Raw genomic sequence first — 22,950 nt, 5'->3', positions numbered from 1 at the left:
ATTTTCATTCATAAGAGTTATCATGCTCTAAATTGGCCCTCTGCATTCATTGCTGTTAGGTAAGTCTAGCCCAGAGAAAGAGATGATATGGAGTAAAACAAGACTGAGAACAAAATGTTGACCGACTATTTACAATATTTTTGTGTTATTACACAGAATTCCACTATGGAAACACTGACCGGTAACGGGTTAATTATCATTCCCTGTTTCTTCACCTCTCTTATCCCTCTGTGTAATTCAAGGTGCCTGTCAGTACGAGGACAGAAACATTGCTCTCTCTTTCTCGTTCTCACTCTGTCTGGTTCCTACATTTTTTCACACATCTGAGGCCAGCTCATTTCCATTCCTCACAGGCTTACTCCCTCAGGAGCAACTGAGCCCAGATGGACAAAATGAAAGCTCCTTTTGTTTAGCTCATTTTCCCTGCCTCCCTCTGTCTGGATCCACTTGGCGAAGGTCGGGTTTTCACAGATTTTCACGTTCTCATGTTCCCCGTCTGTGAGGCTCTAAGGAGCAGAAGGTGGGATCTCTTTCTCTCACCTCATGCTCCCCTTGTGTTTCTGCTGTTGCTGTGTGAGTCCTCAGTGGTATTCAGCAGGTTGTATCCATGCCACTGTCCCATGTTTCTTCATTACTGCTGGTGGTTTCTTCCACTGTATGCAGCACTGGTGCTTGAGTGCAGCACCTTGTAATATGGGATTAGACTTCTTGGAGCAATTGCCTGTTCCATAGCCCAGGGTGATGCAACCAGCAATGAAAAGGTACCTGTTATAAAAACAAGGATATGTAGAGAATACATAATTATAAGTACCAGCAACCAGGTAGGAGGGAGTTTACTTCATCCACAGTCAAGATCAGGAAACAGGCCAAAGTCCAGAGCCACCAGGGTAAGAAGGGAAAATCCAGGGAGAACAAAACACCAGGAGCAAGAACAACAACTAGGAAAAAAACAAGGGCAAAAATCAAGGTGTAGCAGGAATCAGGGCAAGAAGGAAAAATACTGGAAAAGGGATAACTTTAAGAAAATTACAATCTGGAGCTAATGCAAAGATAAACAATACTAAGCCTTAAAAATGGGCTTTCAATTTAAGAATTTAACTTTTAAGAAGACCTTTTATCAAATCCTTCTGAGAACCTAAATACACCATATCAGACACGTTTTGCTTCGTTTACTGATGTTGCTTAAAGAACTTCTACAAGTTAATTAAGCAAAATTTGCCTTTTATAAATCTATGCTGACTAAACCCTAGAATTCTATTGAAATGGAGATGATCTTTGAATCTAGTTCTCATTATCTTCTTCATAACCTTACGTGTCATGTCAGTAAGATATATTGGCCTATAATTGCTTAGTTCAGTTTTGTCATCCTTTTTATAGATGGATGGAAGCTGCATTAGCAATTTCCCAGTCAATGGGCAATGCCCTTACCTTGAGTGAAAAGACTGGAAAAGAGGAAATATATAGTTTCCAATATAATGGGGATTAATTATACATGAAAAATAACCAGTAAACATGGTTTATGAAAATTCTGTGCAAGTTGTTTTACAATAGGGCATGTCAATAATATGCCCCATGAAACAGTATTGTCACAAATACCATCAGAATTGAGTTATTTTAGCTTTACTGATACTGAGGGTCTACAGGGACTAGGCAGGCTTAACATTAATTAATCTCTGGGGCCTGATGCTATTTTCCTAATCATACTTAAGGAAATGAAGGCTATTATTCATAGAATTCTAGCTAGGATATTTCAATTATCACTTAGGATGGGAGCTGTATCCAGACTGCAGAACAGAACTGCAGACTATTAACAGCAGTTTATTAAAAGAGAGACAGAATTGAACTAGGAATCTATTGACCAACCAGTCTTTCTTATGTTACTGGTAACACAGAGACAGAGCTAAACTACAAGCAAGCCGACAACAGCTAATGAGGATGGTTCATATTAAAGTGTACTTTAGATCTCCAGCACACATTTGATAAAATCACTCACATGATTCTCAAATGTGATAGCAATTGAAGGTAATTTGTGTGCTGGGATCAAGAACTGGTTAGTAAACAGGAAGAAGTAGTTTATCTTCATTCAGCTTCAGTGGTCAGGTGGACGCAGTGGTGTGCCACAGGGATCTGCTTTACTGTAGGCCCGTTGCTCTTCCTGATCCACAGCAATGATTTTAATTCTGATGTAGTTATCAGACTAGTTTACTGTTGTACTGGATATTTTGTTGGCTATGTTTGATTTTATTGTATTGTTTTGGACTGATGCAAAACAGATTTCCCTCAGGGGACAATAAAGCTTATATTGAATTCAACTAGTTAGATTTGCAGGTAGAACAAAAGAGAATGACAAACAGAAACAGCAGCAAAGGAAATTATGAGAACACACTTGGAAAATTAAATTTAACATTAATAAGTAGAAAGTGATTCAGTAGGAAGTGGGAAAATACAGTATAGAATTGGTAATTCTGTGCTACAGGAAAGTACAATGTGGAGCAAGACACTAAAATCAAATAGAATGCTTGGGTATATCGCAAACAGCTTTGACAGTTGATACTCGAATACAACTCCTGGGGGTTTACAGTATATATGGCAGAGTCTAGACTATTTTAAAGTCAGTAGTCAAACAAGGCTACAATTAGAATGGAATTGAATTAAGATGAAGGATAGAGTTAGTTCACACCTGAAGAAGGCTCCACGGCCGAAACGTTGTGTTCTCTTTCTTCTTTTTTTTCAGCATGGAATAAACCTATTACTTGTTCCTTTGCACCCTACGCATGCTGACGCAGCTACCCACCTGAAATAAAGAGTTATATGCACTTGATAAAGACCATCTAGACAGGTACATGAAAAAATGACTGAAATGTTTTTAGACACACTTAGCTACTGGACTACCAAACAAGCAAGATGCATTGAATGGCCTTCTCACATTTGTGAACTTTCTTATGTTTTATCATGCTGTACCATGGTATATGCTTGGTTTCTGTATCACTCTCATCTCATCTCTCTCTAAACTGTTTACAAAGATGGTCAATAAGTGACTTGATCAATAAACAGCCATATTCTCCAATTCTCCAATACAACTTTGTGCAACCAACAGTGTACTACAGAGCTCAGCAAAAGCTTATAGTCATTAATAAATAATATATGGCATTTTGTTGAAAAGATAATTTAGCAGCAAATCATTGATTTTCTCCCTTAGAAAAAATAAAGAACGCCAAAACTAAGCTAGTGTATCTGTGGTGGAGTACAAGCCAGTGTGCCCACTTAGTGCCCATTTCAAGGCAATTTCTACCTGAAACATTTTGTAACGTGTAGAAGTATAGACCATAGAGGCCTAGTTTAGACCTGAATAAAGATTTGAGACAAATTAGACAGATATAAGAAAAATCCATACTTTTTCATGAAGAATGTAACCTGGAATGATATTGCTCACAATCCCAAACAACTTCTAGAAAATCTATTTTAAAAAGCTGTAATAGCTATTGCAATTGCTATAGAAAACCTCTAGGCAGTGCTAGAGAATTTTTCGTTGTTTTTTTTCCACTGCCTGGATTTCCTAGTTTAGCTCAAGGTGTGAGTTGTTGACCACTGATGATCACTGATTGCTTTGTAAACGAAGCAGAGCTTTTGTTTTTTTCTTTTGTAAATCTTATTGAGGAAGTCCCTTCTCCTAAGGCTCTGAATGGTCAAAACTAGGAATGAATGACAGCGATTTGACCCAATTAGACCACCTTTTCCAAACACGGTTAGTGTGAGGCAGCCATAGAAATTGAGACTTTCAGTTTCTCCTGAGCCAGTGATTAGCAGATTAGCTGTCCGCCCCCCCCAACTTGTTTTTGGCGTCTAAGGTAAGCTTTTGGGATTTTATATCTTTTAGCGAGCTTTTGCGGTGTGTTTTACAGTATGTGTTTGTTGATATTATCAATTTATGATGCCGGTTCTTTAAAAAAAGCTTACTACGGTGAAAAAAAACTTTTTGCCCGTTCTGCTTTCATAGTTTGTTTTGGAACATATTGGTTGCGAAACCTTGCTGCTACAGTAGTTTTAAAATAAGATAAACACGTGAACAGTGACTTCAGAGCGTAAGCGCCGGTGTCTCAGCGGGGTATTAAAAAGGTAAAACTGCACATGAGCATACATACAGACAGAAGAATTAATACAAAGACTCATATAATTATATGTGTCATTCTGTGTTAGGTATGAAACTGAAGTCCTACTCTGTTTCTTACATGCATGACCAGGTAACGCCGGAAGATCCTATTATATTCCAAATGGGCTGATTGCCTCTAGTAGCCCTGCAGTACTTGATTGGATTAGGCGGATAGGAAATTGATGGATGGAATTTAAGGAGTAAATCAGGCTAATTTATGAAAGGAAAAAAAACCTATATATTTGGAACTTGGGGAAATTAGATGCAACTTACAGTATTTCTGAAAAGTTGTAGAAAATAAAAATTGCCAGGATAATATCCTGCATGTTTTTCTTGGTTCCGGATCTCTAAATTAAAGCGGGCTGTTCCTGCAGCTCCAAAGCCATTGGTAAATAGATATTATCAGACCTAGTTTTTAATTCAGAATGACAAAACCTAAAGAGGCCTCAGGTGTTTCCTAAAACTGCAATATATTAAATAATGCAAAGGAACAAGTAATAGGTTTTTTTCCATGCTGAAAAAAAGAAGAAAGAGAACACAACGTTTCGGCTGTGGAGCCTTCTTCAGGCTTTTCTTCCACACCTGAAGAAGGCTCCACGGCCGAAACGTTATGTTATCTTTCTTCTTTTTTTCAGCATGGAATAAACCTATTACTTGTTCTTTTGCAGCCTATGCATGCTGACGCAGCTACCCACCTGATATATTAAATAATACTGTGCATATTTCCATAAATTATGCTTTAATTGATCTATAAATGTGTCAGTTTTTAGCATGTGTGAAGGGTTTAAGGGTTTTGGAGAGGAGCAGACAGAATCAAGTTGTTAAGCCCTCATTTAGGGGCGGCATGGTATCGCAGAGGTGAGCTTTGCCGCCTTGCAGTGCTGGGCCCCTGGGTTCAGTTCTGGACCTGGGGTGCTGTCTGTGTGGAGTTTGCATGTTCTCCCTGTGTTTGCATAGGTTTCCTCTGAGTTGTCATCCTACAGTTCAGTTTGGTAGGTTATTTGGCTTCTGGGAAAGCATGCATGTCTGTGTGTGCCCTGTGATGGACTGGCCTCTCTTCCAGGATGTATCCAGCTTCAGCCCTCTCTGACCCTGAACTGGATTAAGCAGCTAGAAAATGGATGGATGGAGTCCTCATATACTGCGCAATTGACTAATGTAGTTCATGAAGTGTTATGAACAAATAAAGTTCTGTCTCAGCAGCGAAGCATTGATAACCTTAATGCTCAGTGAGTGTCTTTCAATTGTAGTAACTTGAATGGAGGCATTTAAGGTCCATAATGTGTTTACTCCAATAGTCAGATAATTAATTTTAAAATCTGCCAGTGATCTCTGTCTTCTAATAAAATCAAACTCCCTCCCTCCAAACAATACAAAATACAGGCGCCGAACTGTTCATAGTAAAGGGTGGTGGCGTCACAAGTGAAATTTTAAACTTCAGAATTACTGAAAGAAAATATTTTGAGAGGGCTTGTGGCAGAAAAAAATCCTAACTAGAGTTTGATGTTAGCGGGAGTGCAATACCTGTCTGACCAGGACTAGTAAAGAGAAATAGCAAAGAAAAAACCCTCAGAGCGTTACATAGCCGAATGGTTTAAACTCTTCTACATTATATTAAGATGTGGAGCCGCTGCTGCTTTTCCAAGTATTGGGTGCTCTGTGCTTGAATCGCTCCAGAGCAGTTTGAACTGTCTCACAGCGAGGTTTACATTTCTGCTCATAGGCCCTCAGAACCTTTTTATCTGCTTCTCAGGCAAGAAATGCTTCTCATATACTGCACACTTGGCATGATCTGTCTTTGTCCACAAAGGCTTACTTTACAATTATCATTCTTTCCTGCTGAACACCACTCATACAGGTAGCTCCTTTTTAGTCAAAGACAGTGCTGGATTCTTTCTAGACTTTCAGAATGGGGCCATGCAGCGGTGAAGGGTAAGGTTAAGGCGGTGAAGGAGAAGGGCAGGTTCATGGCATTTCTGAATATCTGCCAATTTAACAATTTTGTTTTCTAGGAATTACTACAGAATTACATTTAATTTACATACTGTATAATAAAAATATATACAATCTGAATTTGTATGAATTACATACAAAAAGTTTTTAAAAAATCAAAAACATATTAATTCATACAGTAGCTAGTTCATACAATGAGGAGATTTATTAAATTTATCATTTAAATTTATAATAATAGAAACAAATATTACAATATACCTTTGTTTAACTGGACCAGCGTTAGTGCAAATTTTGAAAATCCAGTTTATTATCCACTTTTAGTGTGAATATCTCCAAACTAAGATTATCTAATATTGTCTTAATCCAAAGAGCAAACAAAGGAGGATTTATATTTAGCAATTTCCTGTGCAATTGAATGATTAATGCTCAAGTCTCAATGTATTGGCATTTAAGAATCCATTTAAACCTGTCTGACCAGGTTTCTGCAATTAATTTAAAATGGATCTTTAAAACTTTCTAAAACTGATCTTTTCTGTCACAATCAGTATTTTGAATACCTTAGTCAAGTCTAGTGTGCTCTCAGAATTACTTTTTTGATTTGTTATACAGCAAGACTGACCACTGTAGTCTTAGGAAGAGAAGAATAAAACAGTTAGCATGTTTTCCATGTGGTGGGGAAAGGTATTTGACTTTAAATCGAAAAATGCAAAACTTATTTTTATTAATCAGCACATTGTTTAAGATATTAAAGGAACTGTTTCACCTGGTGAGAGAGGAATAACATTCACATAACTATGCATGCATATTTTATTTATTGGTCCCAATGGTATTCAAAATATTAATGCAATAATTCTCAATTGATTGCATATCTGAAATTACCAGACTAATACGCAGAACAATGAATGCTTGCTCTCCATCCAATAACTCATTTTTATTTCCAGTAGACAAAGTAGACTTCTGACACTCCCATCTGTAGAATTATTAATCTGCTGACGCGTTGCAAGTTCCACAGTACCTTACAGGAGAGGAGGCCCCCATTAGAGAAGAAGCACTCTTCTGTGTATGACTGCAGGCACCTGGCCAGTCACAGGAGCTGCTGTTTGCCAAAAACCCAAGACAACCCTGACCATTGCCTCCACACTTTCATTGAAGCCCAGTCACAGAGAGCTGGGCTCCTACTTCCACCAGCCCATAGTGTTCAGTGTGTTTACATATTCCTTTACTGCTTGAGCCTCTCGGGAACCTTTCAATTAAATATCTGACAGTGCTTGATTAATAAATGTGTTATACCTAAGGGAATCCAAAGCCCTTTTGTAGGTGTGAATGTGGATGGCTGTGTGGTGAGGTTTAAACACATGCACGTGCTCTGGAAGGCCACATTCCAGCATGTCTTCCAGGCCTTATATCTTTTAGATCAGCATCTAAAAGAGCTGGCAGAAAGTATTGGATTGAACCAAATAGTTCTAGTTACACATCCTCATAATTTAATTCTGACCCCTTTTTATCTGTTTTCTCTGCAACTTTATTAGATTAAAAGGAGGGAACGTCAGACTTACAAAGATGTTATTAACGATAATTACCTACAGTATATAACCTTTATACATAATCTTCAAACGCAACAAATCTCAACCCCGGTAAATCATGTATTATTGTTGTGGTTGCACTAGTATATTTAGTCTTTCAAGAATATATAACTGAGGAATTGTATTGTCCTATAACTATTTCCAGGGACAAATGGAGTAAAATGATTTTTATTATAATGGTGGAGAGCTTCACTACCAAGGGAGAGTTATTCGCTTGAGTGAGATTTAAAAAAGATGTGTTGTAGTTACAGTTTCACCAGAGGACACTGTTGGATTCCCTCAGTGAGGGACTCATGTTTGTTTGGAAATGTTCCTGTTTTTAAAGTTGTGCTTGGTCAAATCTCAGATTACTTTTGGTGCTTTTTATCACTGAGCTCGAAAGGCCAGTGACTTAAGGTGGCTGGCTCCATACGGAATGAGCATGGCACTTTTGATCCTCTGGAGGGTTGGAGGGTGGGGAGGATGTGGTGATTAAAGATACCATGTTCACCCCTGCTGACAAACGGATCACAGAACACTAACGGCACAAGAGCTTTAGGGGTGAAACTGTTTGTTTTTACTGACAAGGCAGGATAAGACTGTACTTTCTTGTGTCCTGCTGCAGTATTTCTCCTCTAACCAGGAATAAACTGGTCTCTGATAATCTCTGGATGTTTTCGGGGGTGCTACCTATCGTAACATTGTAACCATTTTACTCTCCTTGATACAGTAAAATCTGGTTCAGCAGAAGAAAAGGGCGTAAAGAAGGGCCTGATACGCGGTAGGTCAAGCCTGCTTTGGCCTGCCATCATGTGGTGGAGAGTCATAAGTGAGAGGAGCCCATTGAGCCTCTCTAGCAGGTTTGGTAGCTGGGAATTAATTGATCCAAGGATCTCGTCCATCTGTTTCTTGAATGAAACCAAAGTACTGGCTTAAACCACGTTGTTGGGCAGCTTTGTAGTCGTTCAATACTCTCACAACCCTCTGGATAAGGAAGTGCCTCCTGGTCTTCCTGCATTATGGTTAATAAAGGGCTTATGTAAGAATCGACAGTCCCTATAATGATGTGTTGCTAAAAATGATCATGTACTGTATGTCTTTAATTCTGCAGTGCTTTTTTAATTTCATAATGTAATGAGCTACATCGCACCAGATGAAAAATGGGCCGTGCTTCAGGTCTGTTACAATTTATTATGGCCGCCTCTTCCTTCAGAAAGAAGGTAACGGAGCACAGTGCCTTGTCAGGATGAAAGCAGGAATGGAAGCATCTCTTAATGAAATCTTTTTCTAATTGCAGGTCTGGGTTATCTCCTACATTGCTGTGTGAAAATAATATATTATAATTTTAATTGCCACCAGAAAAAAGGAGAGGGACATTCTATGCACATCTGCAGTTTCCAGAGGTGGAAAATGAATGCTATTTTGCAGTCCCTCCACTTGCCAGCTTTAATTAACATTCTCAGCTCACATCAAACAGCAGCATTGCGTTACTTCTGTGAAGGGTCACTTTGTGCTGTCAGTGGAAACTTGGCCTCTTTCTAGTTATCTTCTGCTGATTGCTTCAAAACGGCTCACAAATGAGGAAGCAAGGCTGGGCTCTTGAGGAAGAGTTTCAAAAGCAGAAGTAATTTGTTTCAAAGGCAGCGGTAATTTGCCTATATCAAAATCAGAAAAATGAAAGAGTAAATGGCTTCAAATGCCATACTTTCGTTCACTTTGGTTTACCTTTCATGTTTGAAATTCATGGCCTGGTCCTACTGTACTAGATGCCTCACTTGGTATTGGCAGGCTTCAGGATCAAATTTTTGGGCAGAGGATATTTATCAAATATCACTTTTAAAGAGGCACTTATGAACAGTATATTATTTCTTACAATTCTGTCTTTTATGTGGAAGGAGAGATGCAAAGTTTTTTATTTTTGCCTTTGCTTTAAGAGATTCGTTATAGGTTATAAAAAGCTTTCTGGAAATCTAAATATGTTGTATAATATAATGTTATCATCATCCCTCTTTTGTATTGGGACATGTCTTGTAAGTCTGTTAAAGATCTTATCTTTCTAAATTAATGATGGCCTTATTTAATTTATGTAATTTTGCTCAATGAGAAGACTTATTGGCCTGCAGTTTCCTGGTTAAGATTTGCCCTCATTATGAATTGGTATTGTATCTGCGGTTCTGCAATCTCGGTACAACTTCCATTCTTAGTGAGAATTGAAACATTCTAGCTAAGAGTCTATGAATAATTTCCTTAAGTATGACTAAATACAGTCAAAACCTGGTGATTTCTTAATTTTAAGCTGACCTAACCCCCATAGAATCTTAGTATCAGTTGCTCTAAAATGACTCAGTCCTGCTGGGGCTCCCTATAGAACTCGGGACACATTTTTGACATCTTCTATTGTAAAGACTTTTTCATCATTTTAATGTATAATTTAGTACAACTCCTATTGTCACAAAATCAATTTACTATGGTTTTGAACAAAAATTAAACAAACTTTCTTTTTTTTCTGTTGTGTATTATATGTGTGCTATTGTAAAGCTTTTTGATATTGTTGAAAGGTACTCATGGATACAATTATATCATTATTATTATTATTGTTATAAAAACTAGTAGCTAATATTTATATTGGAAACTATCCAGTGGGTATTGATAGTACATGTCATTCAGCCAGTATGCATAGTGTAGATCTGTGGTTAAGGTTTCAGATTCCCATCTCTAAAGCCATGTATTCAGGTCCACTACAGACATTGCTAATGGAAACTCGTGCAGCTTTGTCCCGATTGCGCCAGTCCGATTGCTGTACTGCAGTGGACTACTGTCCCATCGGCAGCGGAGGAGTTGTGTACTCTGTCTAATTAAGCTACTTCTTTGACTTCTTTATGCCATTTCATTAGTGCCTTATAAGGAAGTCTGTGATTTCTTTATGCTACACCATTATTGCCATTATATACAATCATGAGGGCGATAATGTCTTCTCCTAGAATTGGGCTCTGGTTTAGTTTTCTTCCAAACAGCTAAATTCTAAACTGACTGTTCCAATCTTGCCTGGATGGTCTTGTTTGGCCATTGATGCTACATCATGAAAAGACCAGATCGTTCCTGCATGATATTGACTTCAGCGTATTTCTGACACGAGATTTGATGGGATCAGTTTTTTCCTACCCACTGTAAGTCTAGGAGTAGGCTGAGGCTCTCAACTCCTGGGAACTTCCTAATTATTCCTGGTTAATGCAGAGCACCTGGGTGAAATTGAACATTAGGTACTTCCTTTGCTGAATTTCTTGTAAAATGAGACCAGTGCCCACCCCAGTGATATTTAAAGTGTATGAGCCTACTTCATGTGTAAATCATCTTACATTTATTGGTGTTAAATTTCATTTGCCAAGTGACCAGTCTGTGATCTTGTTTCCATGATTCTCTTGCCACTGTTTCTGTGTCATTGTCCTGATGCGACAGTTTTAGTGTTAGTGAGTCAGCAAGTTTTGATTCATAACTGGAGCAAGGAGGCCTAATAAGAATAATAATCGGAGAGTCTAAAAAAACAAGAGCAGGAAACATCTAAGGGGACAAAGCGGGTGATATACTACCCATAGGAGACGCAATATTTTACTTCTCTGTAGGGACTTAAAATGATGGAACAGGCTCTGCTGGGAAGAGAATGGGTTGCCGTCTTTTGAAATGATAAGTTACTCCTTGCTTCATCAATGCGTGATGAATGGCATGTGGAATGTCAAGGAAGCACACTGCCAGTGCCAGGGATATTTACAGGCTAAATGGGACTTTATATTGATGCCTGCATCTTTCCAAATTACCCAGATCATGGGAACTTTTGACTGTTCTGCAGTATTTGCGGTCTGTATTTATAGACACCCCAGTACAGTTACAGTAATTGTAGAAGTAACATGGTATCGCTCCTCTGAGGTAGTATAAATCAAATTTCAGGTCTCTCCTGTTTATACATCCCAGAGAATGAGAAAATATAACTGTACACTTTCATAGAGCCAGCGAAAACATTTACAAAAACAGTTTAACCTTATACACCATTACCCTCCTCAGAGCCTTACCTGAAGGAAATCCTTCTCCAAGATTAAGATGGGCCCAAGTGCGAGTACTGCATTTTAAACCTTATTGAAGAGCTGCTTATCTTGCTGTTTACACAGGCCAAGTATGTTACTGGGCAGGAGTTCCTAATATTTTGGTCTGTGAGTGTGTAATGTTTTTACACCAATCTGAGAGTTTCATGGCTCCTGAAGGAGCCACATGATACACTAATTTTACAGTCTGAGCCCCCTTAAGACATTTCTGAATTTTGTAATGCAACATTGTCACGCTAGTTTAGTATGCATGAGCCTTTGAGTTCTATTTTTCTTGATTTCTTTTCCTTAATGTTATTTTTATGCTCATAAACAAAGTTGAACCATGCAACGCAGGACTAAGTAAAGCAGTGTGAAATTGCATTTGATTTAGAAAATTGAAATCAGTTTTAATCTAAGTTATATCTATTTTCCCTTTTGGCTCAAACTAAGAGATAATTTCAGGCCTTTGAATCTCTCTCTTCTGTCTGTCAGCTAGGTGTTTTCAGGCTTCAGATTTCCAGTTTCAGGGGCTTAGAAGCTACATTTTGTGGAAAACAGCAGTTTGCAGATAGTTATTTTTGTTCAATTTTTAAGTAAATTAAAATACAAAACCCAGAACTGGTATTGGTAAATAAACTCTTATTTCTTCCACTGTATTTTTGTCTCAGTATTATACAATGCCTTTTGTACAACATTTTTTTAAAATGATTTTAAATGGAATTTTAGATCAAAGTCAGGTTTTGAGAGGTCAGGTTGAGTTTAGCTGTTGCTCTGAGTGTGTAGTTTTGTTCAGGCATTACTTTCAGTGTTAAGGAGTGCCCATAAAAAAACTCTTTTCTTTTTTCATTTGCTAAATGTCTTTTTACTGATTTAAAAGCCATTTCCAGTACTATTATTTAGAGCCCTTTCACTGACTTGGCAAAAAACTGCATACCTACCTTTCACTTAGTTCAAATTTAAATCATCAAAGTGTAGCTGAGTTTCAACTTGGTTTTAAATACCAGAGGTTGTCATAATGCACTTTTTCTACTGCTCATCCAGTTAAACTGGGGCATCCTCAGGTAGATTTTAACAATGTGTGAGCACATAGTGGCTTCAAGGAACATTTCTTTTGGTCTGTCAGTCCTTTAAATTTCCACAGTAATAAACCAAATAAAAAAACCCTATACACAGAACAATCCTGACCCAAATTTAACTTAATGAATGCAATTTCATTTGACAGGAATGTTCTAGGAAATAATGTCATTTTGTGTATGCATGATAGCACTTAAAAAACAGGAAGATTGCCCAACAAGCCTGAATAGCGTAATTAATGGATTTAAATATGTATACATGTTAATGAGTTTAGGTGTCAACCTGTATCAACTGCCAAATTTGGAAAATGAATCATGTGGTTAAACAGGAAATCAGATGACAAAAATGTGATTTTTGCATTCCTTATAACTTCTGTAGAAAGCTGTGTGTCTGCAGCTAACGTTGTTATAAACCAGTTTTTGCATACTGTATAGCAGGTGAGCACTTCAATCTTGGCTTTCCTCTGTCTTCAAGGATAATGGTTCCACTGCATCCAACAACTGGATCTGATCTAGTCCTGGGTCAAACTGCATCTAATAATATCTGCTTTTTGTGATACATCTTACATCTTGCTTGAATCTTCAAGTAATGACACTCCATGATGTACTCACTTCAGTAATGACCAGATTCAATTAATATTTGTTATATACTGTATACTATCTGCTTAACATTCTGGGGTGATTGGATTCTTCAGTTAGCATCGTGATGACGGATCAGTAGACTGTTATGGACCAACTGGCGTCTGGGAACCAGGCTAGAAAAATGGATTGAATGACCTCCTTCCATATTTATTACATGAAAAAAATATTACATTGTGTGCAAGTGAAAATGATTGGGAAGACATTGTATCTTTAAGTGAATGACTAAGGCAGACCAACACATTTCCCATAGCACAAGTAATTTCTCGGCATGTCGTTGTGCAGACAGCTTCTCTTCCTATCTCACTTGTAATGGGGAAATTAGTCAGGCTCTGGGATTGCTCGTAATGAACTTGCAATAGCTGGAGGCTTTAGGCAGTGTTCTGTAAATGTAGCGACACTCGTTACTACCGCCTCTCTCCCAGAGGTACGTTTACTGCAAATAGTATTTAGATCATTTTTTAATTTCCAGAAAAAAAAACAGGAAAAACTATTGCAAGAAAGTTTGAACCATCATCAGGGAAAAAAAGGAGACCTCCAAGCTGTAAAACAGCAGGGGAAATAAAATGGATGCTTTAAAATATCCATTATCTTTCACATACCCCTCACTTGGGCATCACTTTCATTACTGACTTGCCCCAAACTGATAGAAATGATATGTGGGTGTCTTCTAAAGAGCCCCCACAAAACTGTTTTCTAATTTAATATAAGACAGTTCAAGTACTTTTGTCATTAGGCAACTTAATTTTTGTTTTATCATGCACTCGGAGTGCCTTACAACTGTTTGATAATGGAGCACAGTAAATGTGCAGCAGCAGGAAAACACTGAAAGTAGTTAATATAAAAAAATGAAAATATTAAATTTTAATATTAAAAGAGACACAAAGATAAAAGATAAAACTGAATCCAAAAATCTGAAAAAATCTCCATTAGATTGAAAGTAGAAGTTGGGTGAAGTAATTTTTTGTTTTTGTAATGTTCAATACTTACGGTGTTATCCGTGGAAAACACTTAAAAGCAGGCTATTGTAGTAACAGTAAGCGCTTACAGTCTATTTTTTTAAATCGTAAACAGTTCTTACACCCTACTGAGTAAAACGAAGCTGTGGTGTGATTAGAGGTGATAAACGTATGTAAAGTTGTGGAAAAATACCAACTCAGACTTTAAATCTAAAACTCCTTATTTCTGTGGAAAACCTCTATGTACCAGTAAATGTGCTAATTTGTATTTTTTAGTTTAAGGACAACAATTGGCATAGTAACTCCGTACATTCATGATCTTGGAGCTGTACCAGGATGGAAATATGCCAGGCAGTCACTGAAACCAGCTTTAAGTCTGTCCTTTCCATTCAAATGTTTGTGTATTCTGAAAAGACACATTGAAATACCAGCTTTCGAATGGCAGTACTACCTTTAAAGATTTATCAGTATGACAATGGAATGAACACTACATTGGTAACTAATTTTAAAATCATATAGAATATAGTACAAAATGACTAAGCCATCTATTATTATGATGATAGTATTACAAAATTGAGAATTTGCATAATATGTGTTTTGGAACAATTTAATTTGGCTTATGAGTCTATTCACAAATTTCTAAATTACAATATTTTTTTAATCTACGTAAAAATAAGACATTGAGACTAATATGAAACCTGTAGGGTTCGTCTGGCTGATGTTTTAGAGCTCCTAAAAATGAAGAAAGCACAAACCTAATGGGGACATAAAAGACAAGTTAAAGACCCCTTATAGTAATGTAAAACGCCTACTCTCTGGAGTTATGCTACAATAAAGTGTGGAGTTCTAAATGACGCATCATGATAACATTATGCTAGATCTTTCCATAGGGAAACACAGAGCAGAAATACAGCTGCTCCTTTTTATATCAGCCTCTCTCTAAAGGGCCTGCTTTGCATTCAACCTGATATTTCTCTCTGGAAAGGTTGTGCTCCATATCTGTATACAGCCTCTCTGTAATGTCAGCTACACATTTGTGTTGAGAACATTATTGGATACACCTCTGGTACTAGAAAGCGCTACATTTTATTTGGAGTTTCACTCCAACCAAGTTGCTAGTAAGTTGTAAAACCACAGTTATAAATTTCTACCATAAAAAGGGTACTTATTTTACAGGAGATGCCAAGCAGTGCAGTTGGTGATTGTGGGGTAGACAGGTAGGAATTACTTCTGCAATGTGGAAAGCTTTTCAGGGGGCACAGGACTATCAATCAATCAGTTTGTTGATCAAATGCACAACAATACAGCGTGTGGCAGTAGTTGCAATGAAATGTCTTTTCTGAGAGCTCATGGGAGGTGGAGTAAAAATCACAAAATTAAAGTTACAACACAAGCTAATTATCCAGATAAAAACAGCCGTTTCCCCCATTTTGAGCTCAATGCTGTTCCTCATCTATATGAATGATTTAGATTCAGATATATCTCCGAAGAAGGCTCCACAGCCGAAAAGTTGTTTCCTTTCTTCTCTTTTCAGCATGGAATAAACCTTTAACTTCTTCCTTAGATTCAGAAATAGTTTGCAAATAAGTTACACTTGCAGATGCTGTGAAAATAATGGGTTTGTCACCTAGAAATAGGGACAAGGAAAATACAAAAAGACTTACAAATCCTGTATTGGACCGACACTTGGTACATAAAATTCATCATTGATAAGTGCAAAGTGGGAGATTCCTCATCAAGACCATGTGGGGAAACAATTTTTCAAATGTGAAAAATAATTATTGATGACAAAGGATGACAATGTATAAATCCAGGGAACTAAGCTCAAGCTTTATAATGACTATTTAAGACCTTATTCAAAATAGGTCAGTTCAGTTATTGTCACCAAAAACAAATAGTTCAAAGAACAGAAGAATTCTTTGTCTCAGGGGAATTATATATATATAATCATAGGTTAGGGAAGCTAAATCTCTTCAAATCTAGAACAAAGGGGACTGGCAGATTTGGTTAAGATTCATAAACTAATTCCTGATTGAGCCTATTAATGCTTTCTATTATTTCAGTAATGAAAAAATACATTAGGTCACAGCTTGAAATTAAAAGGACAAAGAACAGAAAAATTATTTAAACAGTAGTGGTTATGTGTGGTCGAGACCAAAATTCGAAGCACTTTTACGAAATGGGTACACAAGAGATTTCAGATTCCCTTACCTACTGAAATACCAAATGGCCTGCTGTTGTTTCCTGTGCTTTAGGATAAACATTTGTATTTGTTTTAAAGTGTCTTAAGGCTTAAGGGGAGGCCAGATTTTTAGAAATTTAAAAAAATACTCACTATGGCTATTATGTTTGACAATATAAATTCCTTCTGTAACTGTTTCTGTACATTGCATCTCCTAAGATTTTTAACAAAGATAGATAATAAAGCAAGAATTAAACATGAATAAACCACAGGCTTTGATATCTCCTTGGAAACTGCATTCAGATTACTTCTGAAAGGGCAAAAGGTGAAAAAGATGTAGTGGAAAAATGAGGTTCAATGAAGGGATCAATTAGCCCAAGTCATAAAATATTAAGTTAAGAATAGACTGAACATTGCTCTTGTTTTCTAAATTACTTGGCAACAATCTACTTATACAGTCTTTTAATAGCAGCAAATAGAACAATGATAATATAGTTCAATTAAGCACTGAATAAACCTATGTAATGTATATAAGAGCTCTGTTGGGCTTGTGCCTATATGATTCTGATCAGTGCTGAAACACTAGCAGGGGATAGCACATACCCAGAAGACTGCTTTTCAATGTCTGAGGATTTTAATTCCAACTCATTTCTTATCAACCTCAGTCTAGTCAGTGTTGTCTCAGGTGGACACAAACCCCAAAACCTATTGATTTATACAACATTCAGGACAAGGACTGGAGACCTTAGCTTTAAAGAGAATTACCAACCCCCCCAGACAAGACAGATACTCAACCTGTCAAATATTTTAAATAAGGAAGGAATTGTCAAAAATTTCATAATCGCATGAAGAGAGCCTCAAGTCTGGAAGCTGGCAGTGCTGTTAGGAAGAGGTGTAATGCAGCTCCTGCCAGGCAATACGAAGCTATGAGTGTTGAATACCTTGATGGGCACACATTGACCCACCCATGACAGGACTGGATATCCTTGATGTAAGATTAAAAACACAAATTCCAGAAATCTGAGGTCAATGGCCCATTTCACAGTTTTAATAGCATTTCAAAATTTTGAACTGAATAACATTTATAAACATGTGTGAACACCATGTGTTTGCTTCTCAAATATTACAAAAGTTATTGCAAGTATGGGTTTCATAAAGTCTCAAATACTGCAGTTTTAAAATCAGTTTTGTTCCATTCATCCGCATATATAATCATGCCAAAAATGTTTTTTTTTCCTCAGGTTTTAAGCAATTCCACTTTCATTTTTACTTAAGGGTATAACATCCATTATGCAAAATTAATGCTAATCACTGGGCTACAACATTTAACAGAAAAAAAGATTAGCAGCTGACAAATTTAGTTCCCAAAATGCAGAGAACAGAATTTTTAATATAATAAAGGTGAACACATTCAGAAAAATTTACAATAGTGCACTGACCAACAAGATAACCCTTTCACAGAACTGATATAACACTTATTCCACTCTTGGATGGAGATCTTGAGCAACCAGATGCCTTTTTAGATTTTTTTAAAAGCCTGTTAATAAAATCCACTGTTTCCAGCAATTAAATAGTACGTAAGTCTACTTTGGTTTTTCTGGGTTGCAAGTGACTATCATATAGTAAGTGCTCAACCCACTATAAAACATACTGTTTATCAAGTCACAATTACTTAATTTCTTAATCATGTTTGATTAAGTGTGTTAACAGCATACCTGTTGTAGAGGTGATGACAAACCATGAAAATAAAAAATGGACTATGGGAATCTGTCCATATGTAAAGGCTGCAGAAATTCACTATTACCATTGCTGTCCCCTGGCATCTCAAGACTAAATTTAACATTGTCTCCTGCTGTTAAATTAAGTTAATCTATAAGCCCTGAAAGACATCTTCCCAGCATTCTATCTTCTTACTTTTTCAGACAACTTTGCAAAAATAAGGGACAGAATTGAAGAGGGAAATCGAAGGCAATTTGGCCCACTGTATCCAGCCATTGTTTCAGGAGTAGGGTGGTCAGAAGTAAGCGGTTTCATCTTGCTACTGGGGAATATACTTCATCGCTTTCAGTTTTTCCTACTGTTTTGGCATCACAGAAATTTCTGGGACACAACACCAAGGATGGTGAATGTACTCACTTTAACATTTAAAAGCCTGTTTTAGAAAAAACAGCTGGGAACAAAGAAATTAACATATCAGTGAAAACAATCAACTAGCATAGTAGCAGCCATTAAAGAGCCTGATCATTCTGCCCTTTCCTCTACTTTCAGCTAAGCAAGCCTGAGTCCTGGGTATCTTTTCAAGGTTGTTGCAACCAGGTGGTCAACTGGTAATGGCCATTCCTGCGACCCTGCTGAGTTCAATCAGGAAGCACGGAGTGCACTGAGCTCAAACCAAGTAAAGACTTTGGTAAACTGGAAACAGCTGGACTTTATTCCGCCTTAGGCATTGCCAGAGGCAGAGAAACAAAGCCAGTTCAGTGAAAATGAAAGAAATAAGGGCCTGCTGCTATATTCACTTTGAAAAAGGTGTGCACAAAAACGCAGTTAGTTCAATGCTACTTTACAATACCAGTTTCTCCATGGTACTAAACTGTGAACTGTTGCAGTAATGCTGTTTAGATACATACTTTCAAACATTAAAAAAGGTGGTATTTCATTGTTGAAAACATTGCTCCTTGTAGAACTTCAAAAAAAGAATTTATATTTACAGTTCCATAATATGAGGGATATTTCCTGCATCAGTAGTCATGATCATAGCACCGCTTTTGAAGATGGCTCAAAAATGGTAGAAAAAAATTAAGTTAGTCTTAAATCTTTCTATGGAGTTGTGTATACCATATATGTATATATTTATAAATATATAGATAGGTTTCCATGCCAACACTAGAACTGTCATTTCTCCTTCTTATATAAAATTTAACAATATCAAAATGCTGAATGACTGAAAAGAAATCTTTGAGATAACACCTACCCTCCCAGAGAAGCACAATGAACAATTTCAAGAAAGCAGTGGGAAAGAAATGGTCAATAACTTAAGAGCTCACAGTGGATAAAAGAAATTAAATTACACACAACTACTTTATCCCCTAAGAAAAATAAAGTAACAATCCATTTAAGAACCTGAGCTCTCAAACTGTGAGGGACAGGGCTCAGGACGTTCAGACTATAACACTTTCTTGTGTTTTTATTTTAACATTTTCTTCTATATCACTGGAGTTTCTAAATACTAATTTTCCCACCCCTCACAAAAAAATATACTGAAACTGTACAACTGTAGTCCAGCTGTCTTTGTAATTTGTTAGCCTGCTTGTTTTCTTAAAAAATACAGCAAAAACAAGCAAATTGCTAACGGCACATCCAGGCGTGTCTCAGGTATTTTAACGTCAGAAAAAAGGTAACGTGACGGTCCTGCACAAAATGGTACACATTGAGAGTTCTAGCTGCTTTTCTGGTATAGAAGGAGAAAATTCCCAAAAGTGTCACACGACTAGTTTTCCCAACAGCATCTGCCTGCCCAAAGCCTGGTGCAGCGAGACGGGAGGAGCTGCTTCATCCAGCCGGCCTGCGGGAGCAGGTGGGAAGCCAGAGCCTCTGCCCCCGGGCCCTCTAGAACGTGCTGCTCCGGCCCTCCGGCGGGGGGAACTGGGTCTGCAGCAGGGACTCCATGATGGCCAGGTAGTCGGAGCCGTGGCCGTAGTCCTCCAGGGGCGGCGGCAGGGCAGGGGCTGGGGGTGGGGTGGGCGAGGGAGGGGGCGTGGGCAGGCGGGGCCGCTTGGCTGCTTTGACCTCATCCCCAGAGAAGGAAGAGTCCTGCACAACGGCTGTCGACAGGGACTGCAAAACAAAGCAGACAAGAAGCTTGACTTCTGAATACGGGGAAAAGGACAAGACCTCCACTGACTAGGAATCTGATCTGTTGTAGCCCATAAGCTTAGTCAACACCAGGTGTTACCAGGCTGTTACAGGCTTGTAGTTTTGTCAAGTAAATTTGCATAAATAAATGTGACATAAAACTAAAACATGTTTTTTTACTTACAGCAAATGTCTAGTTAACAGACTTACTGTTAACTAGAAGAATGTGGGGTAATGGAAGTCCAGCAGTGAAAAGAAGCTGGACACCTTGCATGCATGTCTCTGCTGCAATGAGCAATGGTGTGATGGTAATTGAAAAATAATTAATGCTGAAACTCTTGAGAAAAATGTAAAAATGTAAGCTCCTGTTCAGGGTTTCTCAACCTTGTTTGATCACAGGCAACAGTTTCCACTTTTTAAACATGGACAGAGTGATGGGCAGCATCTTTCGACAGTGGAATGCAAGCCTCTTTGCACAAACCACTGGGAGAATTTCACTGGCATCTCATTAAAATCTGGAAGTTGATGGCATGGTGTCAAATGATTTTTGAAGGTTTTGAAGAATCTTTGCTTAAAGGCATGCCAGGGATAACATGGAGGTCACATCAAACCCATAATTAATGTATTAATTTGCAGCATATCATCAACTGAAGGCTAAACATTTTAACTTTTCTTCCTTATACATTAAGAGTTCATGTCATATGCTTTACATGTCAGAATCAAGGCATTTGATGTCCATCAACTGGACTTATTCATGTATTGTTTAGCATTCAGAAATAATTGTAGCATAAAATTATATAAATGTAGAGACATAATACAGTGATGTAAAATGTAAATTACAAAACACTTCACATTTTTAATATTCAGCGTCATGAGAATCTCTGGAACCTGCAGAGGATTCTGCCAGGGAGCCAAGTCATAGTGACAGAGCTGAGAGGAGCTGTTGTCAAGACTGATTCAACACTTGAGAAGGTAAGAGGGTAGTTCTGCACTATCCTCAGGGACACAGCTGGCATTGGGGATGATACTCGAAAGGCTCTGAGCATATAATGGACAGGAACACCTCGACAGCAAACAAGTGTTACTTCCAGGCCAGCATTAACTGCTTATATTGTCGAGTCTGCTTTTTTCTCAGTGCCACGTATTTACTAGGGATGAAGTTGTAATTGCCATCAGCTGTGGACCGCCAGCATGAGCATGCCAATATAAGCAGATGGGACTGAGGCCAGAAGAAATATAGGGAGAGCAGAAAAACGTAAGAGAGACCTTGAATACTAAAGATTTGTACAAGTTCTTGTACAAGACTTTGTTGTACTCCATATTGTTGTTTGTGTCTCTCCTTATGGTTGGTACTTTCTGTTTAGCTGGGCACTTTGTTGTTGTTAGCTAGGCTAACAGAGGGAGAGGAGATTTATTTTGTATTTGTTGTTTTACAGGTCTAATGCTAGCAAGTTCTAGGTACAGGCCCACACTTTTATGTTGGAACAGTTATTTTTAGGTGCCCTGCAAACACTGTACTAATGCAGCTTATTATTAGGCGGAATGGGCACACCTTCAAAAAAACAGTGCTGCTCAACTCTTTGAAAACACTGAATGCGAAGTACAAGCAGACACACATCTTGGCTAGGAAGCAAGGCAACACTGCCCTGTTCTGAAGGGCATTAGTAAGGGCAGTTACAGCTTTGGCATTCCCTGCCATCTGAGTCTCAGCACTGCCGGTATTTGAAAGACTGTCACAGGTCAGCATAATGTGCCTTCAGTTCATTGTGCTGCTTAAGTTTTGCAGATGTGAGCTGAATGCAGCTAAGATCCACCTGCTGCTTGCCACAGGCTATATGAATCTCCAAAGACATTACCTGAGAAGCTGACGAGTACTTAAAACTCCAGCCTTTTTTAGTTTGACACTATAACCATCTGCATGCATAACTGTGCATTTTAAATAACCACAATAAGACAACATGCTAGCACCTGATCTCCATGCATAAATGCTAATGAATTTATCTACGATGAACAGCAACATTACCCTTAAATTTCTGAACCTTTGCTCCCTCCCGTGCTTGACTGGAACGCTTTGTTTTTTCTTCTTTAAATATAATGATCTGATCTTGACCTTTATTACACTACATATTCCTTGATTTTCTAAAGTTATTTGAGGCTTTGGGCTCCCCAAGATGTGCTGTGTAGAAGCGACATACATTTAGAAAATTGAAGTGATGGTTAAAAGAAAATATTCCAACTGCTGGTGTCCTGCCTACTGCATCTGTGAAGACGCGATGCAGTTTAAGGACCAAAGGATATGCCACTGTCCTGTGCTAATTCACCCCTGAACCTCTGTGTTGACAGCCCTCATCGTCACTCACCAGCCGGGACTTGACTTTCTTTGGCAGTTCTTCTTCCAGTGTGTGAAGATCACTGCGCTTCACTGTCAGCTGAGATCCATCTTCAAACTCCACCTGTGAAAACGTGTTAGAAACTAAGAAGACACTACGGTTGTTCATGCTACA

General features: G+C 38.0%; 1 protein-coding gene and 1 long non-coding RNA gene across 5 annotated transcripts in view; one reads left to right on the top strand and one right to left on the bottom strand.

The window, feature by feature from the left end:
* Nucleotides 1–17,615: 17,615 nt before the first annotated feature.
* The window catches only part of kdm4b (lysine (K)-specific demethylase 4B), a 125,352-nt gene continuing 120,017 nt past the window's right edge, over nt 17,616–22,950 (bottom strand). For all 4 annotated transcript variants that reach the window (XM_015365650.2, XM_006639900.3, XM_015365648.2 and 1 more), the window contains exons 21-22: nt 22,807–22,899; nt 17,616–20,428 (exon numbers count right to left, since the gene is read on the bottom strand). In XM_015365650.2, the coding sequence (XP_015221136.2) occupies nt 20,201–20,428; nt 22,807–22,899 (321 nt within the window). In that variant the 3' untranslated portion in view covers nt 17,616–20,200. The remainder of the gene's footprint in view (nt 20,429–22,806; nt 22,900–22,950) is intronic.
* LOC107079684 (uncharacterized) lies at nt 20,243–22,869 on the top strand. The gene is made up of 3 exons (XR_011183974.1): nt 20,243–20,754; nt 21,314–21,701; nt 22,790–22,869. It is a non-coding gene; the product is annotated as an uncharacterized lncRNA (long non-coding RNA).

The sequence above is a fragment of the Lepisosteus oculatus genome, chromosome 29 (genome assembly GCF_040954835.1).
Source record: "Lepisosteus oculatus isolate fLepOcu1 chromosome 29, fLepOcu1.hap2, whole genome shotgun sequence".
Classification (NCBI taxonomy): domain Eukaryota; kingdom Metazoa; phylum Chordata; class Actinopteri; order Semionotiformes; family Lepisosteidae; genus Lepisosteus; species Lepisosteus oculatus.
The sequence above is the reverse complement of the archived record's forward strand: the minus strand, read 5'-3'. Positions and strand labels throughout refer to the sequence as shown.